This window comes from Echinops telfairi, unplaced genomic scaffold (assembly GCF_000313985.2).
Source record: "Echinops telfairi isolate 266 unplaced genomic scaffold, ASM31398v2 ScPeMD7_7474;HRSCAF=8512, whole genome shotgun sequence".
NCBI classification, from domain to species: Eukaryota; Metazoa; Chordata; class Mammalia; order Afrosoricida; family Tenrecidae; genus Echinops; species Echinops telfairi.
The window spans coordinates 4182336-4204053 of NW_022111378.1; the positions used below are offsets into that span (position 1 = coordinate 4182336).

A 21718-nucleotide genomic window follows, 5' to 3' on the forward strand; every position below is an offset into this window, starting at 1 on the left:
AGCTCTAGCAGCATTGAAAAGTGAAGTAGACAGTCCCACATTAATATTCTGGGTCTGACATGCATCACTTTCAGTGGAGTGTGCAGCCACTAGAAAGAAACTTAACATTTGATGCTGATTGTACAATGTTTCTATATATGACTGAATGATTGAATTTTATGGTATCTGAATTATATGCCAATAAAACTGTTTTAAAAAGAAAGTTAACAAAGATATGAGAGATCTAAATGTCACAATCAAGCAATATGTACAGAATAGCAAAAATATATATACATTATTTTCAATGCTCATGGAATCTTCTCGAGAATAGATCACATTTTATGCCACAAAACTAGTCTTAATAAAATCCAAAACATTAAAACTATGCAATGAATTTTATCTTATCACATGGCCTCAATAGTAGAATCAATTACAGTAAGATCTAGGAAAAAATTAAAATATATGAAAACAGAACAACACTGCCTAAAAACACAGTAGGTAATTAAAAAATCAAATAAGAATCAAATTTTCCTATAATCAAACAAAAATGAAAGCACATCATGCCAAAAATCTTTGTATATTAAAAAAGCAATGTTCACAAGACAATTTAAAGTAACAAATGCACATCTCAATAAATAATAGTCAACATCAAATCATTAACATTGCAACTCGAAAAATTAGAAAGACAACAGCAATAGAAGGACATATCACCAGAAGAAAATTAATTTTTAAAACTTTTCGAGCATTAGAATTAAAGTAAACAAAATAGAGAATTAAAATAAAACCCAGAACAATTAACATCATTTTTGGCTCTTTAAAAAGCGTTAATAAAATCAACAAACCACTGGCCAAATTGACAAAGCAGGGCAAGAAGCAAACAACTAAAATATGAAATGAGATGAGTGACATTGCAGTAGGACCGAATGAATTAAACAACAGAGTATCATGAAAAACTAATTTAGTGAATTGAAAACCTACAGGAAATGGATCTATGGTATTTTTAGAAATACTACTGACCTACACTAATACAAACCAAGGCAGAAAAACAACAGATCAGTAGTAAAAGGAGGGATTAGAGAGGTAAAGTAATAATAAGAAACATCCAACAAAAAAATCCCAGATGATTATTCTAATTAATTTTTTCAAATATTTAAAGATCTCACACCTATACAATTCAAACTATTTCAGAATACAGAATTGGAAGGAATTTTCCCAAATTCTGATACCAAAGCCAAATGATGATACCACACACAAGCAAAATGAAGAACATCTAAAATCAGTTGAATTATTTTACCCCAAGAAAGGGAACTTTGAAAAAGAAGTTATGGAAACAATACCAACTAGAGTATCTCCCAAAAAGAGAATTTACTAAGGACTAAATTGTCAAAAGTCAGCTGTCATTTTAAACCAGGGATATAAGATGCCTATAGAAAAATAAACACAACGCTAGGGGCTTAGTATGTGATAGAAATAAAATATCACACAAATAAAAATACACAAAATAGTAAAGATGAACTGAAAAAATGGGACTTCATAAAAATTAAACATTTATACTAATCAAAAGACTTCTCCAGGAGAGTAAAAAGTCAACCTACAGACAGATATTCAGATGTGTTTCTCAGTTATATATCCAATAAGTAACTAATTTCTACAACCAATAGACAACTTCAATAATTCAATAACAACAAAAAACTCAACTCTCCACCATTGATTCTATGACACCTCAGAGTGACCCTACGGGACAGGGTGGAACTGAGACAATAGTTTCTGAGACAATAACAAAAAGACAATCTAATTTTAAAATAGGCAAAGGACATAAACATACACTTCAAGACCAAGTGCTCAAGTCATTAAAAACCCAAAACTAAATCCACTGCCATTGGGTCAAGGCTAACTCACAGTGGTCCTATAGGGCAGCGTAAAACTTCCCTGGGGGGGTTCTGAGATTGTAAATCTTGACAGGAGTAGAAAGCCTTGTTTACAAGGTTCCTACCTCCTGGTTAGCAGCTCAATGTGTAACCTCTTAAACCCAGTAGGGTGTTCTTGTTCTTACGTGCCATCAAATTGGCGCCAACTGCTGGTGACTTTAAGTACAACAGACCAAACACTGCTCCCTCCAACTCTAGCCTCGCTGGCTTCCCCATCTTCTTACTTCATTGTTGCAGCCACGACGTCAATCCAGCTCATGAAGGATTATCCGATTTTCGGCTGGCCTACTATACCAAACATAATGTCCTCTTCCAGGAAATGGTCTCTCCTTAAAACATGCCAACATTATTTTTCCCTAACCTTGTGTCGAGCTTTTAGTACACGGTGAGCATTTAATAAATGAACAAAAGATTGACTTAATGGACTGTGAATCTCCTACCCCATAATAGTAAAACATGGAATTTAGCTAGAACTTTTATCCAGGAGCACTAGGTACTACGCTGGTGATAGTTTATCACGATTGCCTTATTTATAACATTATCCTTAAGACAGACTACTACGCAGCTTCACTCTTTGATGCATTACTGAACTGCAAACTGCTCACACCTATAACACGTTGAAATTGCAAAATACACAAAAGCTTTTCAATGACCAGGCAACATGTATAACAAGGAAAAATAGAAATCCATGATGTACTGCATTTTTTCCCAAGGCAAATTGTATATAACCTCAATCAAATTACCCAGATTTTAATAGTCAAGCTGAAAGATGTTTTCAAACAGAGACCCTATTTGCTTCAAATGCATCTTGAAAGAAATATGTAAATCTGTTTGATATCTTACATCTTAAAGTACAAATTATTACCCCCTCCCTCTTTTCAGAAGGATTGAATTGCTCATTTGGGAAGCCCTTTTGGTGTATCAGTTACACATTGGGATGCTAATGCAAGATCAGCAGTTCAAAACCACAAGGTCTGCAGTTCAAAACTACCAGCCTCTCTGAAGGAAAAGGATGAAGCTTTCTAGTCCCAAGACAAGTTACGTCTTTTTTTAAAAATCATTTTATTGGGGATTTGTACATCTCTTATCACAATCCATATATCTATCCGTTGTGTTGAGCACATTGATACATTCAAGTTACAGTCGTGGAAAGCCATAGAGATAGATCTATCCTGTTTCACAGGGTCACAATGAGTCAAAATCAACTTGCTGTCAATCAGCTTGTCTTTTGAGAGAATATTCATTTACACTTTTGTGGTAGAATTGAAAATTGATTTTTCAATGTAAGCCCAGCTATAATAGCCCTACGTTGGTGGGGATGGGGATGGGAGGGTTAAGAATATGGTAGTTTAAAAGTTAAAAATAAAATCTGAGAAGTAATAATAATGGCTTTGGATACAACAGGACCATGGAAGACACCAGGAAGAAATGAAAGGATAGGAAATAAAGTAATGAATTGTTTAGTATAAGGTACAAAATTATTACACTGAGGATTTTTCTTTTCATCAGGCCAATGCACCTGCTCATTTTTCAAGGAGAGTAATGCCTTATCCCACAAAAAAATTGTTAGAAAATCTTCCTTCATCTACCCAATAGCCCTGATCTTGCCCCTTTAAGATTGCTTTGTTCCCAAAGTCAAAGAATTGGGGGCGGAAAAAAACCACTTTCTATTGTGAACTGATGTCCAGAGCATATCATCAGGTTTCCATTAATCAATTCATACACATTTTGTTCATCTCATCCATTGCAGTTACTCTAAAATGCCTTCGCTTATCTCCCTGTGTTTCCTATTTCTATTTCTTCTTCTTTATTAACCCTCTGCATATTTTCCTTGGGTACATGCTACCCTATTCATCTTAAATGAATTTGTACCTTGTCACTCTGTGGAATCTTTAATCAGTTAGCTCCAAGAATTGTCTTGCTGACTCTTAGAATATTTGTACATATACAATGATATCGTCTACAAACAGAGAAGGTTTCACTTCTTCACTTATCTGGGCCTCTTTAATTTCCCTTTCTTGCCTAATATCTCAGGCTAAGCATTTCAGTACATTATTAAATAGGAGCTGTGATAAAGGGTGTTCTTGAAAAACAACCCTTCACCAAGGGAATGCTTTCAGTTTCTTACAATGGAGAGTAATGTTGGCCATTCGTTTTGTATGCATGCTCTTTATCATGTTGTTGAATTGCCCTTCTATTCCTTTTGCTTGAGTGTGTTTATCCAAAATGGTTGTTGGATTTTGTCAAGTGCTTTTTCCATGGCAATTAATATGATCACGTGGCTCTTTTCCTGTTGTTTTATTCCTGTTGTTTTATTTATGTGGTGAATTACATGGATTGTTTTTATAATGTTTCACCAAACTTGCATACTTGGTATGAATCCTGCTTGGTCATGGCATTTGTGTTTATTTATTTTGATATGTTGTTAGTTTCTATTGGTTAAAATTATGTTGAGAATTTTCATACCTATATTTCATAAAGAATATTGGTCTATTATTTTTTCATGATTTCTATGCTTGGTTTCGGTACCAGGGTTATGCTTGATCTATAAAATAAAATTAGAAGTTTTCTATCAGTTTTCATACTCTAGAATAGTTTTAATATAATTGGTTTCAGCACTTCATGAATGTTTTGTAGAATTTATCAGTGAAACTATGCATAGAAATTTGGTGGGGGGGTTGCACCGGGAGAAGGCTGGATAGGGAATAGTTTAGTGATTTGATCAGTGTCTTCTTTTGTTATTAATATGTTCAAGTTGTCTACCTCGGCTTGTTAGTTTAGGTAGACAGTATGTTTATAAGAGGCTTCCGTTTCTTGTGGTTTTTCAAAGGTGTCGAAGTGCATCCATGAGAGTATTCTGTTACTTTCCTTGTGCTTCAGCTGTTTCTGCTTGGTCACTCCCTTTCCGTTCTGAGCTTTTGGTTGTTGATTTTATTAATTGTTTCAAAGAGTCTATTTCTTGTCTATTTTTTACTGTTTTTCTGTTTTATTTCATTTTGCTCTAAATATTTATAATTACTTTTCTTTTGTTTGATGTAGCCTGGTTGTTCTACTTACTGGAGATCTTGTGTTGGAGGACTGATTTTGATACGTTTTCTCTTTGATGTGTGTTTTGCCCTCTGCTCTCTGTTTTTGCTGTTTCCCAAAGGTTTGGATAGAAGTGTTTACTTCGCATTTGATTCAACAGATTTTTATTTCATTTTTAAATATATCTATAACTCAGCCGTTTATAAGAGGTTGCTGTTCAATTTGATTTATCTGTTGATATTCCTAAGGTTGATGGCTAATTTTATAGTATTGTGATCAGATGTTGTCGATTTATAGAGGTTTCCTTTGTGCCTTAATATGGTCCCCTCTGAAGAATGGTTCGTGTACTCTAGAAGAGGAGGTTTGCTGTGATTTCGTTGCGATGTGGTGCTCTGTACATGTTCAGGAGGTCAAAGTGGCTCTTTTTCCTCTCGTTTTATTATGTCTTGTTTAGTTTTTCAGTCTTAGTTGAAATTTTTGCTGCTTGTTCATTGAAAGTGGTGTGTTCACATCTCCTACTATTATTATACAACTGTCTATTTCTCTCTTCAATTCTGTTAGCATTAGAGGAATGGATTTTGAGGTTTTCTCATCGGGTACATATATTCATTATGGTTATATTCACTTATCTTATTGATGTTTTAGTCATTATATAATGCACTTCTTTGTCTCCTGTCCTGAAGTTTGCCTTAAAAATCCATTTAGTAGAAATTAGTATTGACATCCCTGCTTTATCTGATTGCTGCTAGTTGGACATATTGTTCCATCCTTTAACTTTTAAGACTACTTTTGTCTTTGTGTCCAAGGTATGTTTCTTGCAGACAGCATATTGTGGAACTTCTTTTATTACCCATTGTGCTACAGCCTGTCCCTGGGCCGGCACATTTAAGCCATTTGGATTCACTGTAATTATGGATAGGGATGAATTTACTGCTGTTCTTTTGCTTGCCGTTTTTTGTGTGTGAAGCTGCTGATTCCTTTTTGCCACTTCTTTTTCTGTGCTGAATGTATTTTATTCATGAGTGTTCTTCAATGCTATCATTTAAGTATTTACTAAATCTCAAAACTGTTCATCTATTTGATGTGTGAGTTTATTAATTTTTGAGGCTATATGTAATTAATTTATTTCAAAGATTGAAACTGTCTTTCTCTCTCTGAATATCTACTTGAGTTTCTCTGGGTTTGAAAGTTCTATTACAACACTATCGCTTCTATTTACTTCATAATTGTCCTTGTTGCAAATGGATATCTTTGGTTCCCTTTTTAGTCTTGTAAGTTTGTTTTACTTTGGATGCTTCTTTTTTTAAAAATCATTTTATTAGGGGCTCATACAACTGTTATCACAATCCATACGTACATCAATTGTGTAAAGCACATTTGTACATTCACTGCCCTCATCATTCTCAGAACATTTGCTCTCCACTTAAGCCCTTGGCATCAGGTCCTCATTATTTCCCCTGCTTCCTCGTTCCCCCTTCCCTCCCAAGCCCTTGATAGTTTATAAATTGGTATTTTGTCATATCTTGCCCTGTCCGACGTCTCCCTTCACCCACTTTTCAGTTTTCCGTCCTCCAGGGAGGAGTTCACATGTAGATCCTTGTAATCGATTCCCTCTTTCCAACCCACTCTCCCTCTACCCTCCCAGTATCGCCACTCACACCACTGGTCCTGAAGGGATCATCCACCCTGGATTTCCTGTGTTTCCAGTTCCTATCTGTACCAGTGTACATCCTCTGGTCTAGCTGGATTTGTAAGGTAGAATCTGTGTCATGATAGTGGGAGCGGGGAGGAAGCATTTAGGAACTAGAGGAAAGTTGTCTGTTTTATCGTTGCTACATGGCACCCTGACTGGCTCGTCTCCTCCCCGAGACCCCTCTGCAAGGGGATGTCCAGACTTTGGACAGTTCTCTATATGAGTTGACTTTCAGGTGTTGTCATGTCTGTAATTTTGAATTGTTGTCTACCGTTGCTGGTTCTCTGTCCAGAGAATTCCTCTTAGAATTTTATAGATTCGTCTGGATTTTACATATTCTTTAAGTTTAGGTTTGTCTAGAAATGTTCTAATTTCATCATTCTGCTTGAGGAATAATTTTGCTGAACATAGGTGTCTTTTTGTTTTCTTTCAAAATTGCATTGATATAATTTCCCTGCTTTTGTCCCTGCATGATATCTGTTGAGAAATGAGAGCTTACTTTGTTCTCCTTTGTAGCTAAATTCTTGTTTGTTTGTTTGTGTTTTTCCTGAGCTGCTTTCAGGATTCTTTCTTTGTTCTTGATTTTGGCAAGTTTAATCATGATAAATTATGGTGATATTCTTTGGGGTCTGCTCTGTATAAATTTAGGATTCATAAAGCTTCTTGAAATATATCTTCAAGTCTTCCATCATGTTAGGGAAGTTTTCTTCCAACAACTTTTCCATTATTTTCTCTGTATTTTTTGTTATATAATCCTTCCTATTTATATAATTCTGGGCACACATAAGTTATTCCTCTTATTTATAACCCACATACTTCTATTATTTCCCTCAGGTATTATTATTGTAGCAAGTCAGTATGACAGATATAATTCACATATCACACAAAGCAGTAGTACAATCAAATCAAGAAGAACTGTACAATCATTACCACAATCCGTTTTAGAACATTTTCTTCTTTATTGTACTCAGTGTTATTAACTCCTCATTTCCCAAAAATGCCTGTGTATTTCTTTAAGGAACCATTAATCTAGGTACTGTATCTACAGATTTAACTATGCTGGATTTTGTAAAAAGAAAAACCCTTTTAAAAGAAAAGAAAAACTAACAATAACAAAGTCAAACATAAAAAGTAAAACTGAAAAGAAAGCAGAAAATTTAAAAACTTGGACAAATTTAAAATAATCAAAAGGGAGAACAAATGATAAGGTGTAAAATTTTCACCTGACTGCATCTGAAATAGTCCATTTCCCAATGCAGTCTGCATCATATCAAGGCTATTCACATCCCTGGTCTCTGTTCAGAGGGGATTTATTAGAGCCTTAATTCATATTGTTACCCCTTCATATTTTTTCTGAAACAACTTTAAAACGAGTCAAAAGGGAGATCAAATGATAAAATCTTACATTTTAACCTAACTACATCTGTCAAAATCCACTTTATAATGATTCTGCCAGATAATATGGCTATTCTCACCCCTCAACTATGATCAGAGGAGATTCTCCCAAGGCTTAGTCCATGGGTGGACCCTGAAAATAGATTTGAGGCTTCCACTGGCATCCATAGTTTTCTGCAAACCAGGTGTTCACAGTTTAAGCTCTGATACCATTTGGATTATATTATTTACAATCATTGGATTATTTGCTGGTGTGCTTCTTCCATGCGGGCTTAGTTGACACCTTACTTAGAGGGTTGCTTATTTAAAGACAGTTCTTTAAGACCCCATTACTTCAGATAGCTGGGCACCATCTTGTTTCTTACTAGTGAGAAGATGAACTGTGTTGGGGTTAACTCTACTCTCTGCTATTTAGTTGATTTCAACTTACAGCAATGCGAAAGGAAAAAGTAGAATTGTCCCTTTGGGTTTCTAAAAACTCTTTACAGAAGTAGAAAGCCTCACCTATCTTCCTCAGGGGAGCTGGTAGTTTCAAACTGCTGACTTTGTAGCTAGAAGCCCAACATATAAACAATACACCACCAGGGCACCAGAAGTCTTCACTAGTTTTCTCTATCTCTAGTTTTTAATATCCATTGCAATGAATACACATATCTAACATAAAATATTTGATAGGGACAAGTCATTGGTCTTTAAAAATGCTAACACGTGACCTCCAGCTTTGCTTCTAGCTCCAAGACCATGTTTTGCAACAACTGTCCCTTCTTCCTCTCTTTTTCCAACTTTTGCATTCTAATCACTGGTAACAATCAATGCATCTTGATTGCACATTTGGTAAAGCTATTACTGAAGATACTGATATAAGTCTTTATCACTAGTTTTTATGGTTGGTGTATAAATTGGAGTAATCTTTGTATTGATTGGATTTCCCTGAAGGTGGAGAGCCATAACCCTATCACAAACAATATTGGAAGGAAGAAGTTCAAGCTGCATTGATTGAGAGCATTAGACCAAACAAGGCTCTAGTAATTAATGCAATAACAATTGGTAGGTTTCAACAAGTTGATGAAGCACTGGAATAACATTTGTCTAGATCAGGAAATTTGGAAGACAGCTACTTGGTCCGGTGACAGGAAGACATGCATATTTGTACATTCTGAGGAAAGGTGACACAGCAGAGGGCTAAAATTATGAAACAATATCATGTAAAATTTTGCTGAAGATCATCCAACAAGAGTTGCAGTAATATATTGACAGGGGGCTGCCAGAGGTTCCAGCCAGATTCAGAAGAGGACACAGAACAAGGAATATCATTACTGATGTCAGATGGATCTTGGCTAAAAGCAGAGAATACCAAAGAGATGTTTACTTGTGTTTTATTGACTATGCCAAAGCATTTGGCTGTGTGGGTTATAACAAAACATGGATAACCTTGAGAAGAATGGGAATTCCAAAACGTGTCACTGTGTTTGTGAGGAAATTGTACATGGATCAAGGGGTGGTTGTGAGAACAGAACACGGAAAAACTACATACATGGTTTAAAAATCAGAAAAGGTGTGCATCAGAGTTACATCCTCTCACTGTTCTTTTTCAACCTGTACGATGGACAAATTATCAGAGAATATAGATTATATGAAGAAGAATGTGACATCAGGATTGGAGGAAGACTTATTAAGCACCTGAGCTGTGCAGATGACATCCTCCTGCTGGCTGAAAGTGAGAAGAAATTGAAACACTTGCTGATGAAGATCGAGGATTGTGATCCTCAGTGTGGAGGACGATTTCATATAAAGGAAATGAAAATCATCACAACTGGACCAAGAGGTACAATCATAATTAATGGAGAAAAGGTTGAAGTTGTGAAGGATTTTTTCTTGCTTGGATCCACAACCAATGCTCATTCATAGAAACAGCAGTCAAAATATCAAAAGATGAGTTACCTTAGCTAAATCTTCTGCATAAGGATTTGTTTAGAGTATTGAAAAGCAAAGATTTTTACTTTGAAAACTAAGGTGCATCTGACCCAAGCTTTGGTATTTTCGATTTATTTATGTGCATGTCAAAGTTGGACATTAAACAAGGAATATCAAAGAAAAACCTTTGAATTTGAACTTTGGTGTTGGTGAAGAATATTGAAAGCACCCTAGAGTGCTTTAAAGGCAAACTGGTTGGTCTTGGAAGAAGAATGGCCCGAGTGCTATGGGTTAGAACCCACTCAATGCCACGGAGCAACAATACAAGGGAGAAATGCTCAGTATTCCTTTGTTTAACAGGGCAGGTTACAAAGCTCCTTTAGGTCTGCTAATAAATGCCCTAAAGGGCAAACTACGCTGCAGCAAGCCTCCATGTGAAGGCATTAAGCTCAAGCTCTGTGAATGAGCAACCCCAGTTAATTGCTCAGAAGCAACCCACTCTATAAGCCAATCTCCTCCCCAAAACACTCAGCTTGACTTCCTCTGAGGGCTCAGAAGTCTACTGTTCTGGTTCATGTTTTAACCCCGGTACTGCAGCCCCTCTGATGGCATAACTGTCTTCTAGACCCAAGAGGTTCACAGTGCAGGAATCCTGGGGTATAGGACATGCTTCCCTTTTGGCTTTAGCTGAAAGAAAGATTTCCCTCTCCTGCTTCTCAGAGTTCTCATTTTATACCCAGTAGGAAGGAGCGCTGGTAACACAGTGGTTTCTCAGTGGGAAGCTATCTCCCAGGGGCAGTTTCACTTCGCCCTATAGGGTTGACTCGATGGCACTGAGTTCGGTTTTTTGGTTTGGGTATTTAATAGGTGTTTATTTAATATTTCTGAGATGGATGACTAGACAACTGTACTGAAATTGAAATGTTGGAGTTCTTGTAATTTGATTAGAATAAATGATGATACGGCATCCTGAGCTGTTTAGCTGATTGGGTTAATTACTCTCCCTGCTCAGTTCATTTTGTCAAGAAATCCAAGGAACTAACACGACGACACTTAATTTAGTAATCTCGTATATTGTATTCTCGTATATTGTTGTATATTGTATTCTCATATATTGTTGCGTGTGGGAGAGAGGGAGAGAGGGTGAAGCCATCGCTCTTTTTCAGGTTAGTGTTGAGCTGGTGAAACTAAGTGCATTAATATTTTATTATTTTTATTTTTGATAATCAGTTTTTTCATTCTTTCATTTTAGTTTTGAATTATTTTCAGTCTAAGGAAGAGATGGCTTTTATTCTTATATGGTAAGTTAAATAAAAGAAAATAATGTGGAGAAATCACTACAAAATAATTATTTTTGTATTTACAAAATACATATAGTTTACTTGTTTTGTTGAAAACACAGATGAGAATTAGCAGTTGAACATAGCATATATTCTTTTATCATTAAATGATATACTAAGGACAATTTTATGATTGAAACAAGAAAACAGGCTATTGACTACAAAAGTGATTTTCACAAAAGTGAAAAAATGTGTTTTAGTAACAACAAACCATACTATGACTAGTTCTTTGCATTTTAAATATGTATATATGAACTGCAGTTGTGCATCATGGCGGATAAGAATACAGTACTTGAGGGTGGGGAGCTGAAAGAGTCATGGACAATGATTAGAATAGGTTTATAGAAACATGAGGTTGGATAAAGTTTCATCTAGAAATAAAGCAGTATTCCAAAGTATGGAAGGCTTTAAAAATGACTAAAGGCATAAGCAAGGCCAGTATTTAAGAAATATTCCTATGTATTTCTAAAAGTGTGTTCCTGAGTGCTACAAAGCAGCTCACCAAAAAGTGACACCGAGTGAAAGAAAAAGCATGACACTATACATATAACACAAAAGACTTATGTACTGGCAACTAGATCGCTTATCTGGTCTCTGTTCTCCTTGTTTGCAAAATCTTTTACTACTACTTGGAACTATGCCTTAGAACTAAGGTATTCCTAATATCAATTTTAGGATACAACATATAACAAACATATACCTAATAAATTTTTGTTTCATGGATAGATAAAAATAAATTACACATAATAATTCAGAAAATCAGATTACCTTCAATGTATAGAATATCTTCCCGATTCAGGTAACATCATATATAGCAAAAATTGCCCAGACCTGGGAAATGATTATGTCCTATAAGTAAAGTAGTGTATAAAAGATCTATAGTATTCCCTAATTTCAAATAGTTGGCATACTCTTTTATTTATAGTATATGCATAGCCTTTGGAGAATCACAAAACACATTATAGCTAATGCTATAAGCCCAGTATACTTCAATATCTACATGTGAGAAAGTACCTCAGTTATATATACACACATATCTATATATAGAGAGAGGGGGGGGCACCATTTGTCTGTTAGTTTGTAGCACTCTGGTGGCTTTTGTGTTGCTGTGATGCTGAGAGCTATGCCACTGATATTTCAAATGCCAGCAGGGTCAGCCACAGTGAACCAATCTCAGCAGAGCTTCCACACTAAGAAGAAACTATAAAGAAGAAATAGACTGTCAACTTCGGGGGAATTAGCTGCTGAAAACCTCCTAGACAGCATTGGAAGAAGCAGTGTCAGATACTAAAAGCCTAATGAATAGAAGCAGAACATTGTCAGAGATAATGCTAGACAGTGAACTCCTCAGGTCAGAAGATGCTCAAAATATGACCACAGAAGAAGTGCCTTTTCAAAGGGGAGTTTACCACAATGATGTGAGTGGAGTAAAGCTTGTGATAGTAAGTTTTCTCAACCTTCATTTGCTGATGGGTCATGATTCAAACGGAGAATAAGCAGCTGTAAAATCTACTAATCAGAAATTGGAATGCACAAATTATGAATCAAGGAAAGCTGAAAGTCATCCAAGATTAAATAGAATGCACAAAGATTGAGATCCTAAGTGTTAGTGGACTAAAATTTGAATCTGAAAATCATATGGTTTATTATGCAGTCAACAGTAATGGCATTGTATTCATCATCAAATAGGATATTCCAAGATCTGTCTTGAAGTACAATGCTGTCTGTGATAGGATTATATCTACCAACATACCAGGAAATCCAAACAATACAATTATTATTCAAACATTTTTGTGAATCACTAAAAATAGTGATGAAGAAACTGAAGAATTCTACCCAGGACTTCAGGCAGAATTACATCAAACATGCAATCAAGCTGTATGGATAATTATGGTTGGTTGGAAGACAAGAAAAAATAGGAAGAAATATAAATTGGAAATTAGAGTCAGTGATGAAGCTGGAGGTAACATGATAGAATTTCACTAGACCAATGACTTGTTCATAGCAAATACCTTTTTTCTACAACAGAAACGGTGATTACACATGGATTTCTCCAGATAGAATACACACAAATCAAATTGACTATATCTGTTGTTAGTCTGGGTACTTTAGAGAAACAAATCCCCAGAAACTCATGTATAAGAGAGAGTTTTATATAAAGGGTAAGTGCACATCAAGAAAACATCCCAACCCAGTGCTGCCCAAGCCCACAAGTCCAACGTTATCCCCATATGTCCGGCACCAATCCACCAAGTCCTCCTCCATCTCACCAAACAGACACAATGACACCGACTACAGGAGAAAAACTGAGTCAGCTCTGGCAGGGATCTCCACACGGCTGCTCCAGCACCCAGGGCTGCATTGGGGTAGGTCCATGTTCCTTCTCCTTGGGGATGTCTTGCAGGAAGTGAGCCTGCCAGCTGAAACAGGGAACTGGCTAAGGCAGCTGCACCCTGGTCTGACCATCAGAAAGCAAGAGACCCTACAACTAGAAAGGCGAGGCTCACTGAGCCATTTATCCCTCTGCCCTTCAGTTAACCCCACATGTGTTTATTGGCCAGGTTGGCACAATGAACTAACTACCTCATCTGTGCAAAGAGACGATGGAGGAGCTCAATATCAGCAGCTAAAACCAGGTTAGGGGATAACTTTGGATCACACCACCAATTGTTCATATGAAAGTTCAGGTTGAAGCTGAAGAAAATTAAAACAAGTAAATGAGAGTCAAAATACAAACTTGAATTTATCCCACTGGAATTTCAAGAACAGATTTGCTGCATTTAACACTAATGCAGAAGACCTGTTTAGCTGTGAAAGGACATCAAGAATATCATTCATGAAGTAAGCAGAAGTCATTTCAAAGGCAGGAAAGAAAGAAAAGATCAAAGTGAATGTCAGAAGAGACTCTGAAACTTGCTCTTAATTGTAGGGTAGCTAAAGCAAATGGAAGAATGATGAAGTCAATCAGCTGAACAGACAATTTTAAAATGCAGCTTGAGAGAACAAAATAAAATATTACAGTGACATGTGCAAAGACCTGGTGTAACAAAACCAAAAAGGACTAAAATCTTCAGCACATCTTAAAGTGGAAAAAAGTCAAGCCAAGAGTTGCAATATTGAAAAATTAAATGGGAAAAATATTCAGTGATACAGGAAGCATCAAAAGAAGATGGAAAGAATACACAGAGTCTCTGTACCCCAAAACTACGCAGCAGTCCATTTCTGGCGGTAGCATATGAGCAAGAGCCTAGGGCACTGGAGGAAAACATTCAAGCTGCACTGAAAGCATTAGTCAAAAACAAGGCTCCAGGAATTGATGGACTAGGAAGTGAAGTGTTTCAAAAAGCTGAAGTACTGAAAGCACGCACTCCTCTATGCCATGAAATTGCTCACAGGTGAATTTTATCTGTCTTCCCTCACCTTCTTACATGCAGTGAAAGATCTTTGGGAGCAGTTAGTGATTTGGGCTAGAAGACCCTCATGAAATAATTCACTGCCCCGACAATGCATAGATGAACGATGAGAGGTTTTGTGCAGGATGTCGGCTTTCAGTGTGCGTGACTACAGGCAGTTGGACTTGCTGAGCAGTGGAAGTGGAGCTCAGTGCCTTTGGGCAGAGGTTTACTGGAGTGTCTCTGGGCACTTGATTCAGGGAGCTGGCTTTTCTGGCCCACGGAGCTTGATTGAGTTGAATGCCTTCAGTTTAAGGCTTACAGCAGAGTAGCATGCCCCAGTGGGCATTTATTAGCAGACCTGAAAACTTGTAATAGGTCAGGCAAACAAGTCCACCGACCATTTCTCACTGATATTACAACTTGTGAGTTTCCTTTTTTTTAATTAACCATTTTATGGGGATATAATCCAAATATCACAAAATTCAGTAGTTCAATCATATCAAGAAGAGTTGTACAATAATTACCACAATCAATTATAGTACATTTTATTTGTTGTGTAATCAATGTTTTGTTTGTTTGTTTTTTGTGTGTGTATGTATGTGTGTAGGTGTAGCCATTGCAATCGATATTAGAAAACAGAGAGGTTAATTAGCGAACATTAATTAAGGCAAAAAATGGATGTGAACATTGGACCTTTAATAAGAATGACCAAAAAAGATTCAATGCATTTGAATTCTGGTGCTAAAGAATATTAAAGGTACCATGAACCACTTGGAAGAAGTATAATTCGAATGCTCCTTAGAGGTAAGGATGGTGATAACCTTAGCTCATGTACTTTGGACATGTTGTCAGTAGAAAAGCAGTCATTGGATAAGAACATCCTTCTTGGCAAAGAAGAGGAGCAGAAAACAAGAGGAAAGCCCTGAAGAAGATGAGTTGACACAGTGGTTACAACAATGGGCTCAAACATACCCATTCTGAGGATAGTGCAGTATTTGCCAGTGTTTCATTTTGTTGTAGGTAGGGTAATTATGAGTCAGAACTCACTAGATAACACCTATTTTGGGTAGAAGCAAACTTACCAAGTCACTGGTCTGTATCTCTCTAGCTATTTTAGATATTATCCAATGCATCTACAATATGACCGTGCCAATTTTGATTATTATCAGTATGGTTGGATTAAGGGTTCCCACTTCTGCACACCTTCCTTAATATTTTATATCAGGAGATTTTTATGTTGTGCTAGAATGGACATAAAACATTGTTTACTAATGTTTGAAGTTAAATTTATCTCATTGATAATACTGAGCATTTTTAATATTTTAGTTGTGTTTCCTCACCCACAAATTATCTTTTTATGTTCATAGCCCATTAAAAAGTAAACACGTTTTTTATTTAATTTTTTTAAATTAAAAGACAAACTTGTCTTTTAATTTCTATATTAATGTAATTTAAGACAATTATGGGTATCACTTCTTCATAAGTGTCTACAGGTCTACAGTTTGTCACCAACTCTGTCTGAATAGAAGAATTTCAGAACATTTCTTATGTCCAGACAAGAAAGCCATAACGTAATTATGCTTACTAATACCACCACAAATAAATATTAACACTACAAAGTTTGATGAGCTAGTGTCAAGGGATATATGTATTCAGTAATATTGGTTTTGTACAATTTTATACATACACACAAAATATCACTTATAATTGATGAACAAGTACATATTCAGTAGAAAGACAAGACACAATTGAGAAGGTTTCTTACTAACTTGGGGAGGGCTGCTATGGAAAATGAGTCAGGGTGATTTCAAGCACCAGGGAGACTACTCCTCTGCTCCTACCATAGGAATTATGTAGTTGCGGGCACCTGAAGCAAGATGTTGATCTATGAGCATGTGCTATATCCAGCTGTGATGTGTTATTATTTGCACTTTTGTGGATGTTTCAGTGATTTAATAAACACATATTTTTTAAATAAAGAGCTCAACAAAACATCTGGTCCATAATTAATATACTATCAAATTCCAAATTATTTGGAAAAGAAAGAGATTAAAATACAGGGTCAGGGAAGGAAATGTCTTTTTACTTCATTTTTTCATGAAATTTTAAAAGACCACTTTTAGTAAATGTTACCCCTATCCAGTACCCATGATTTTACTTCATTTAATTGGGTTTTTTCCTTGACTTCCTTGAACATATATTACTAGTGTTCCATAGAATACCCTTTGACAGTAAATATTTTGTGACTAAAAATGGGCTCAGAAAAAAAAGAAAAAAAAAAGCTCACTGAAGTTATTGTCAAAATCAATGGCTTTGGTAAGAACATAAAAAACCTGGAATGTCTGACCTTTTTTAAGTAGCAAAATGGATTAGTAACTAATTCAGCAAACATGTGTCCTTAACAACACCTCAGTATCAACATCATCTCCCCAAGAGACCTTGCAGGAGAGTTATTACTGTAGATAGCTTTAAAATTTTCAATAAGACAAGCTATATACTTTTGCTATTCCTCCTTGAAAATTATTGCTTTACAAGGAAAAAATAGCTATTTTTAAAATATAAAAGGTTTCCTTTACAAGGTTTTCTTTGTCCAACTATTTTGAATGAACTGATTTTCTTTCCCAACAATAAACGACCTCACTATTTAAATAAATGGAATTTTAACATACAACTTGTGAATGTATTTTATTTACTCCTAAAGCTAGAATGGTTTAAAAATAAACATTATACTGCATAGGACATTGCTCTAAAGAGATCATAATTTGCCATTCTAGGATATATATAAACTCCATTTTCATTTTGCTGAGATGTTCCTAAGTTATTCTGCAATGAAAGCAGGTGCTGAGACTAATCATTTCTATGGAAATTTGTAATATAAAAATGCATTTATACATTATATTTTCAGATTAGAAACTAGCGTGTTTCCTACATCTGTGCCATCCAACAGCCCACAGGGTGACAATTATTCTTCCCATTTTGCAAAGTCTTAGAGAAGTTCAATGCCAGGGGATTGGTCTGGATCACAGAACATGTGAAGGATAGAGCTGAATCAGCATCCAGGATAGGCAAGCCCAAGTTCAACACAGTCTTACATGGATAAGAAATATGAAGGCCAAAGCATTGAACAGCTTCATTTGAAATATTGCTTCACCTGACTCCTATATCCTTCTTACACGAATTGGGGATCATAAATATTATTCCTTCTACACTCTTTGAAAACACTAGACGATACCCACTCAAAACATCTAGGACAGTATCTGGCATGCAGTGAATGGATATTGTTTTTAGCAGTTCAATTTATTGTTAAAGAACTATAACCTCATCTTGATCCAAAACAATACTCAGTTGAACAATAAAGTGACAAAATATTGTTCTAACCTACATATTCTTTCAATAAAGACTCTTGCTGAATAATTGGCATCTTAAAGGAAAATATTTGAGGAATATTCAGCATTTTCCCTCAGAATGCAACACAATTAAAGTGGTCTCAGATTCAGGACCAGGAAAAACTTGTTTCCTTTTGTTCCTGCATCCAGAGGAGAATGTAAAGTGTTGGCAATTAAAAGGGTATGTTGTGACAATTACTTGTAACTGCCAGCAGTTGACACTGAAATAAGACACTGAAAACAGATTCCAGAGTAAAGAAGCATTTTAAGAGAATGTTCCTCTTTGTGCCTCAAACCTATACAAAACGCCAAGCAAACGCACTGCCAAGTCGTCAATTCTGACTCAGAGTGACCGAGTAAAACTACCTCTGTGGGTTTCCAAGATTGTAACCCTTTATGGGAGTGAAAGCCCAAACATATTGTTGAATTAAATGATAGAGTGGCAACTGTAGTGACCTCCTTAGAAAATGTGAGCAGTCTTAAGACTATCATTTATCGAGTGGGGGAATAGGTCATGAATTGTCTAATGAATGGATATTCTAGGAGACTCTCAATTTCATATGATTCTATTTCTTTTCCATAATTTACCTTAATATGTGTCAAGGTAATGTCATGTATGTATTTTAATCACAATTTGTCAGAGATAAAGTTTTCATTTTTGTTTGATAAAATTAGTATTTTTGTATTATGCATACGTACATCTAAACACGGGTAGCATAGTCAATGCAGTACTCAAAGTTATAATACAAACTCTTTTTAATATGTTATTATAGTTTTACTTTGAGTGTTCTAGGGGGACTCACATTACTTCCTTGAGCTGAGAGAACAATACTATTTAAGATCTAAGAATGACTGAATACAAGAAGCCATCAGTAAATATGACATGACAATTACCTGGAGTCCAATGGAAGTTGATGCAAAATGACTGCATTTTAATGAATAAGGAACATGTCCTTTCAAAGCTACTTGCAAACACAAGAAGCTGCCAAGCAAAACATCTAGTAGAGTGTCGGCCATACAGTGAATGGATATTGTTTTTAGCATTCCAATGTTTCTGATGGATTTATAGTACTTGACATTAATATTTCAAAGAACTGGAGCATAAAGCAGACATACCTTGGAGTCCTTGTGTGTGTTGGTTGGTTTCCTGAGCATGACCATAGGTTAGGGTTGATTTTACTCGTGGCATTTTATACATGCTTACCTGGCATATCATCGACAACCAATACATATTTATAGAATGAATGAGTGACTGAGTGAGTCCTAAAATTATTGTATCAAATGGAAATATACAATGTATTCCACATTTAAGAAAATCAAGTGGAAATTGTGCATGTTGAGATACATGGCAGATTTAGAGGAGTTTCAAACCTTAATGGAACCTCATTCTGCAAATTGCCCTTCACAACCTACAGATGATTACACTATAAAAATGTGTTGTTGAAAATGTGATAATGTGAGTCACAACTGGACAAGTCATTCTGGTTGACCTAATCTGTAGTCAACCTAAATTAATGGCAATGACCCCAAAAATATTTTCCTCAAATTCCATTTGTTATGAGATCTGGGAGAAGCTCATACAACACAATGTTCTGCAGCATTGCTGGGCTCTTTTAAGAGAGCGGTGCATAATTAGAAAGCATGACAAATACCTTTACTAACCCTACCAGTCATGAACAGGAACGTGGGAACCATCTTAAAATGCAGTATCTCTGTGGCTTAAGAATTGCTGGTTACTGATTTTATTGTACAAGAATTATAGAAATAGACATAGGAATCCAAAGGTATTTGCTAAGTGAAATCTCAGTAAGCGATTTGGTCCTGAATTTAACATTCCTCAAAGGTACTTGGCGCCACCTAAACTTTGTGCCCTCCATCATCCCAGTACTGATTCTACTCCTACCTCTGCAAACAGGGTCATCTCTGCCACTGACTCTTCCGCCTTTTTCTTTCAGGCCCTGCTGCAAAAAAGAAGTATGTCAGTTATAATAACCTGGTTATCTAACCCGTTCCATCCGATGGAACCATGCGAGGAGGAAGACCTTCAGCTTTCTGTCACCCCATCTGGCATAGGACTCTTTTGGTCCTACCCACTCACCATCACCAGAGGAGCTTCACCAGTGGGCAGGTTACCGGAGACCAATGATAGAGGATCCAAGTGTCCTACACAGCTGCTTTATGAAATATCCTTACTTTATCTTGGCTTAATAAGTCAGTGGCATCAGCACTGCCAAACCGGCTACAATTTTGGACCTTCCCTACCCATGGGAATGTTGAGACTTAAGTCCCACCGAGGCTTTTTGGGGTGAACTACCAGCGAGCCACAGTGACCGTTTTGGGGCTGACCCGTCTTTCTATGTATGTACTTCCAGGCTGCAAGGTTTTGAAATTTTTCTGTACAGTTTGTGAAGACTTTTGCATTTTGCCATCTGGTGCCATACCTTGGTTCACTGTTTGTTTTCGAATGCCCTGTTTTCATATAGCACTATTCTCCAGATGATGGGATATTTGGTAAAAACATTTTAAAAAAATAAATAAAAAATTAAAAATATCTTGGTATACTAAAACAAAACAAAATGCACACGCCTGTATACCTCTGTAGAATTATGATTATAGTACCATTGAAAATCATGTTATTTTTTTTAAAGATAAAACAGATATTTAAAGACCAAAAACTGTGCTGAGAAAGTTGGCCCCACCTATCTTTGGTCGACAAATGACAGACTACAAGAAAGGAAGGTATTGGCTGAACTGAACAGAGGTCTTGCTCTTTGGAATGCATGCCTGTGATGTATTTTACAGTCCATGTTAATAATTTATGTTCAATATTTGTATTTGTGTTTTCTTTTGTTCTTTTAATTAGGGTATATGACTATTTTGCAATAATTTTGGTAATTATTAAGCTAGCTGAAGAAAAGAATATGGATTTTTCATGTCTTGAGGTTTTGTTCATGCCCCCTACGACTGACCGGTGTGACAAGGACTTAAAAAAAAAAACAAACAAACAAAAAAAAAATACAAAGCATGTATGTTTTCTACTGTTTGTAATTAAGTATTTTCGTTAATCTTGCTGCTTATGTGCCAATTTAGTGGAGATTAAAAATAAAAAAAAAAGCCCTTGCTGAGAATTTTCCCCTTTCCATTCTCTTTCAATTCTGTGATATTGTCCAAGAATATATCAATAAAATACTTTGTTTAAATTTTTTATTTTCTGCAATAAATACTTTCAGTTGTTTTCCCCCTTTCAAGTTACAATGTATTTCATAAAGCCCTGGATTAGGGAGCAAGGTCCCAAACTAAACTTGTTAAAACCACATGCCTTATCGAACAGCCACAGCCTTTCAGGTGTCCCCAGGCAGGGCAAGCGGTTACCACACTCATTCCCTGATTGCAAGGTCAAGAACTCAAGTCCACCTAGACGTTCCTGGGAAAAGGACCTAGTGCTCTACTTCCTTTAAAAATTAGCCATTGAAATGCTACGGAATAAGGCGCCACTGCATAACACCTGTTGAGTCACCAGGAGTCAGGCTCAGCACCAGCTGCTGTGGTGTGTGTAACCATATCTGGCATACATAGTATAAACTCAGCCATGGTAAAGTTTTCTCACAGAAAAAGACCTATCTGTTCGCAAAGCCCAAACCAACACAAAAAAGTCACTGCC

At 36.2% G+C, this 21718-nt stretch overlaps 1 protein-coding gene across 3 annotated transcripts in view; it reads left to right on the forward strand.

Annotated features, from left to right (window-relative positions):
• GRM7 (glutamate metabotropic receptor 7) overlaps positions 1 to 21264 on the forward strand; it is a 1182365-nt gene extending 1161101 nt beyond the window's left edge. For all 3 annotated transcript variants that reach the window (XM_004714110.2, XM_004714111.3, XM_045285644.1), the window contains one exon: positions 20013 to 21264. Coding sequence is in view for 1 of the 3 variants with exons in the window: in XM_004714111.3 (XP_004714168.1) it covers positions 20013 to 20062 (50 nt within the window). In the remaining 2 variants the exon portion in view is untranslated. The remainder of the gene's footprint in view (positions 1 to 20012) is intronic.
• Positions 21265 to 21718: the final 454 nt, after the last annotated feature.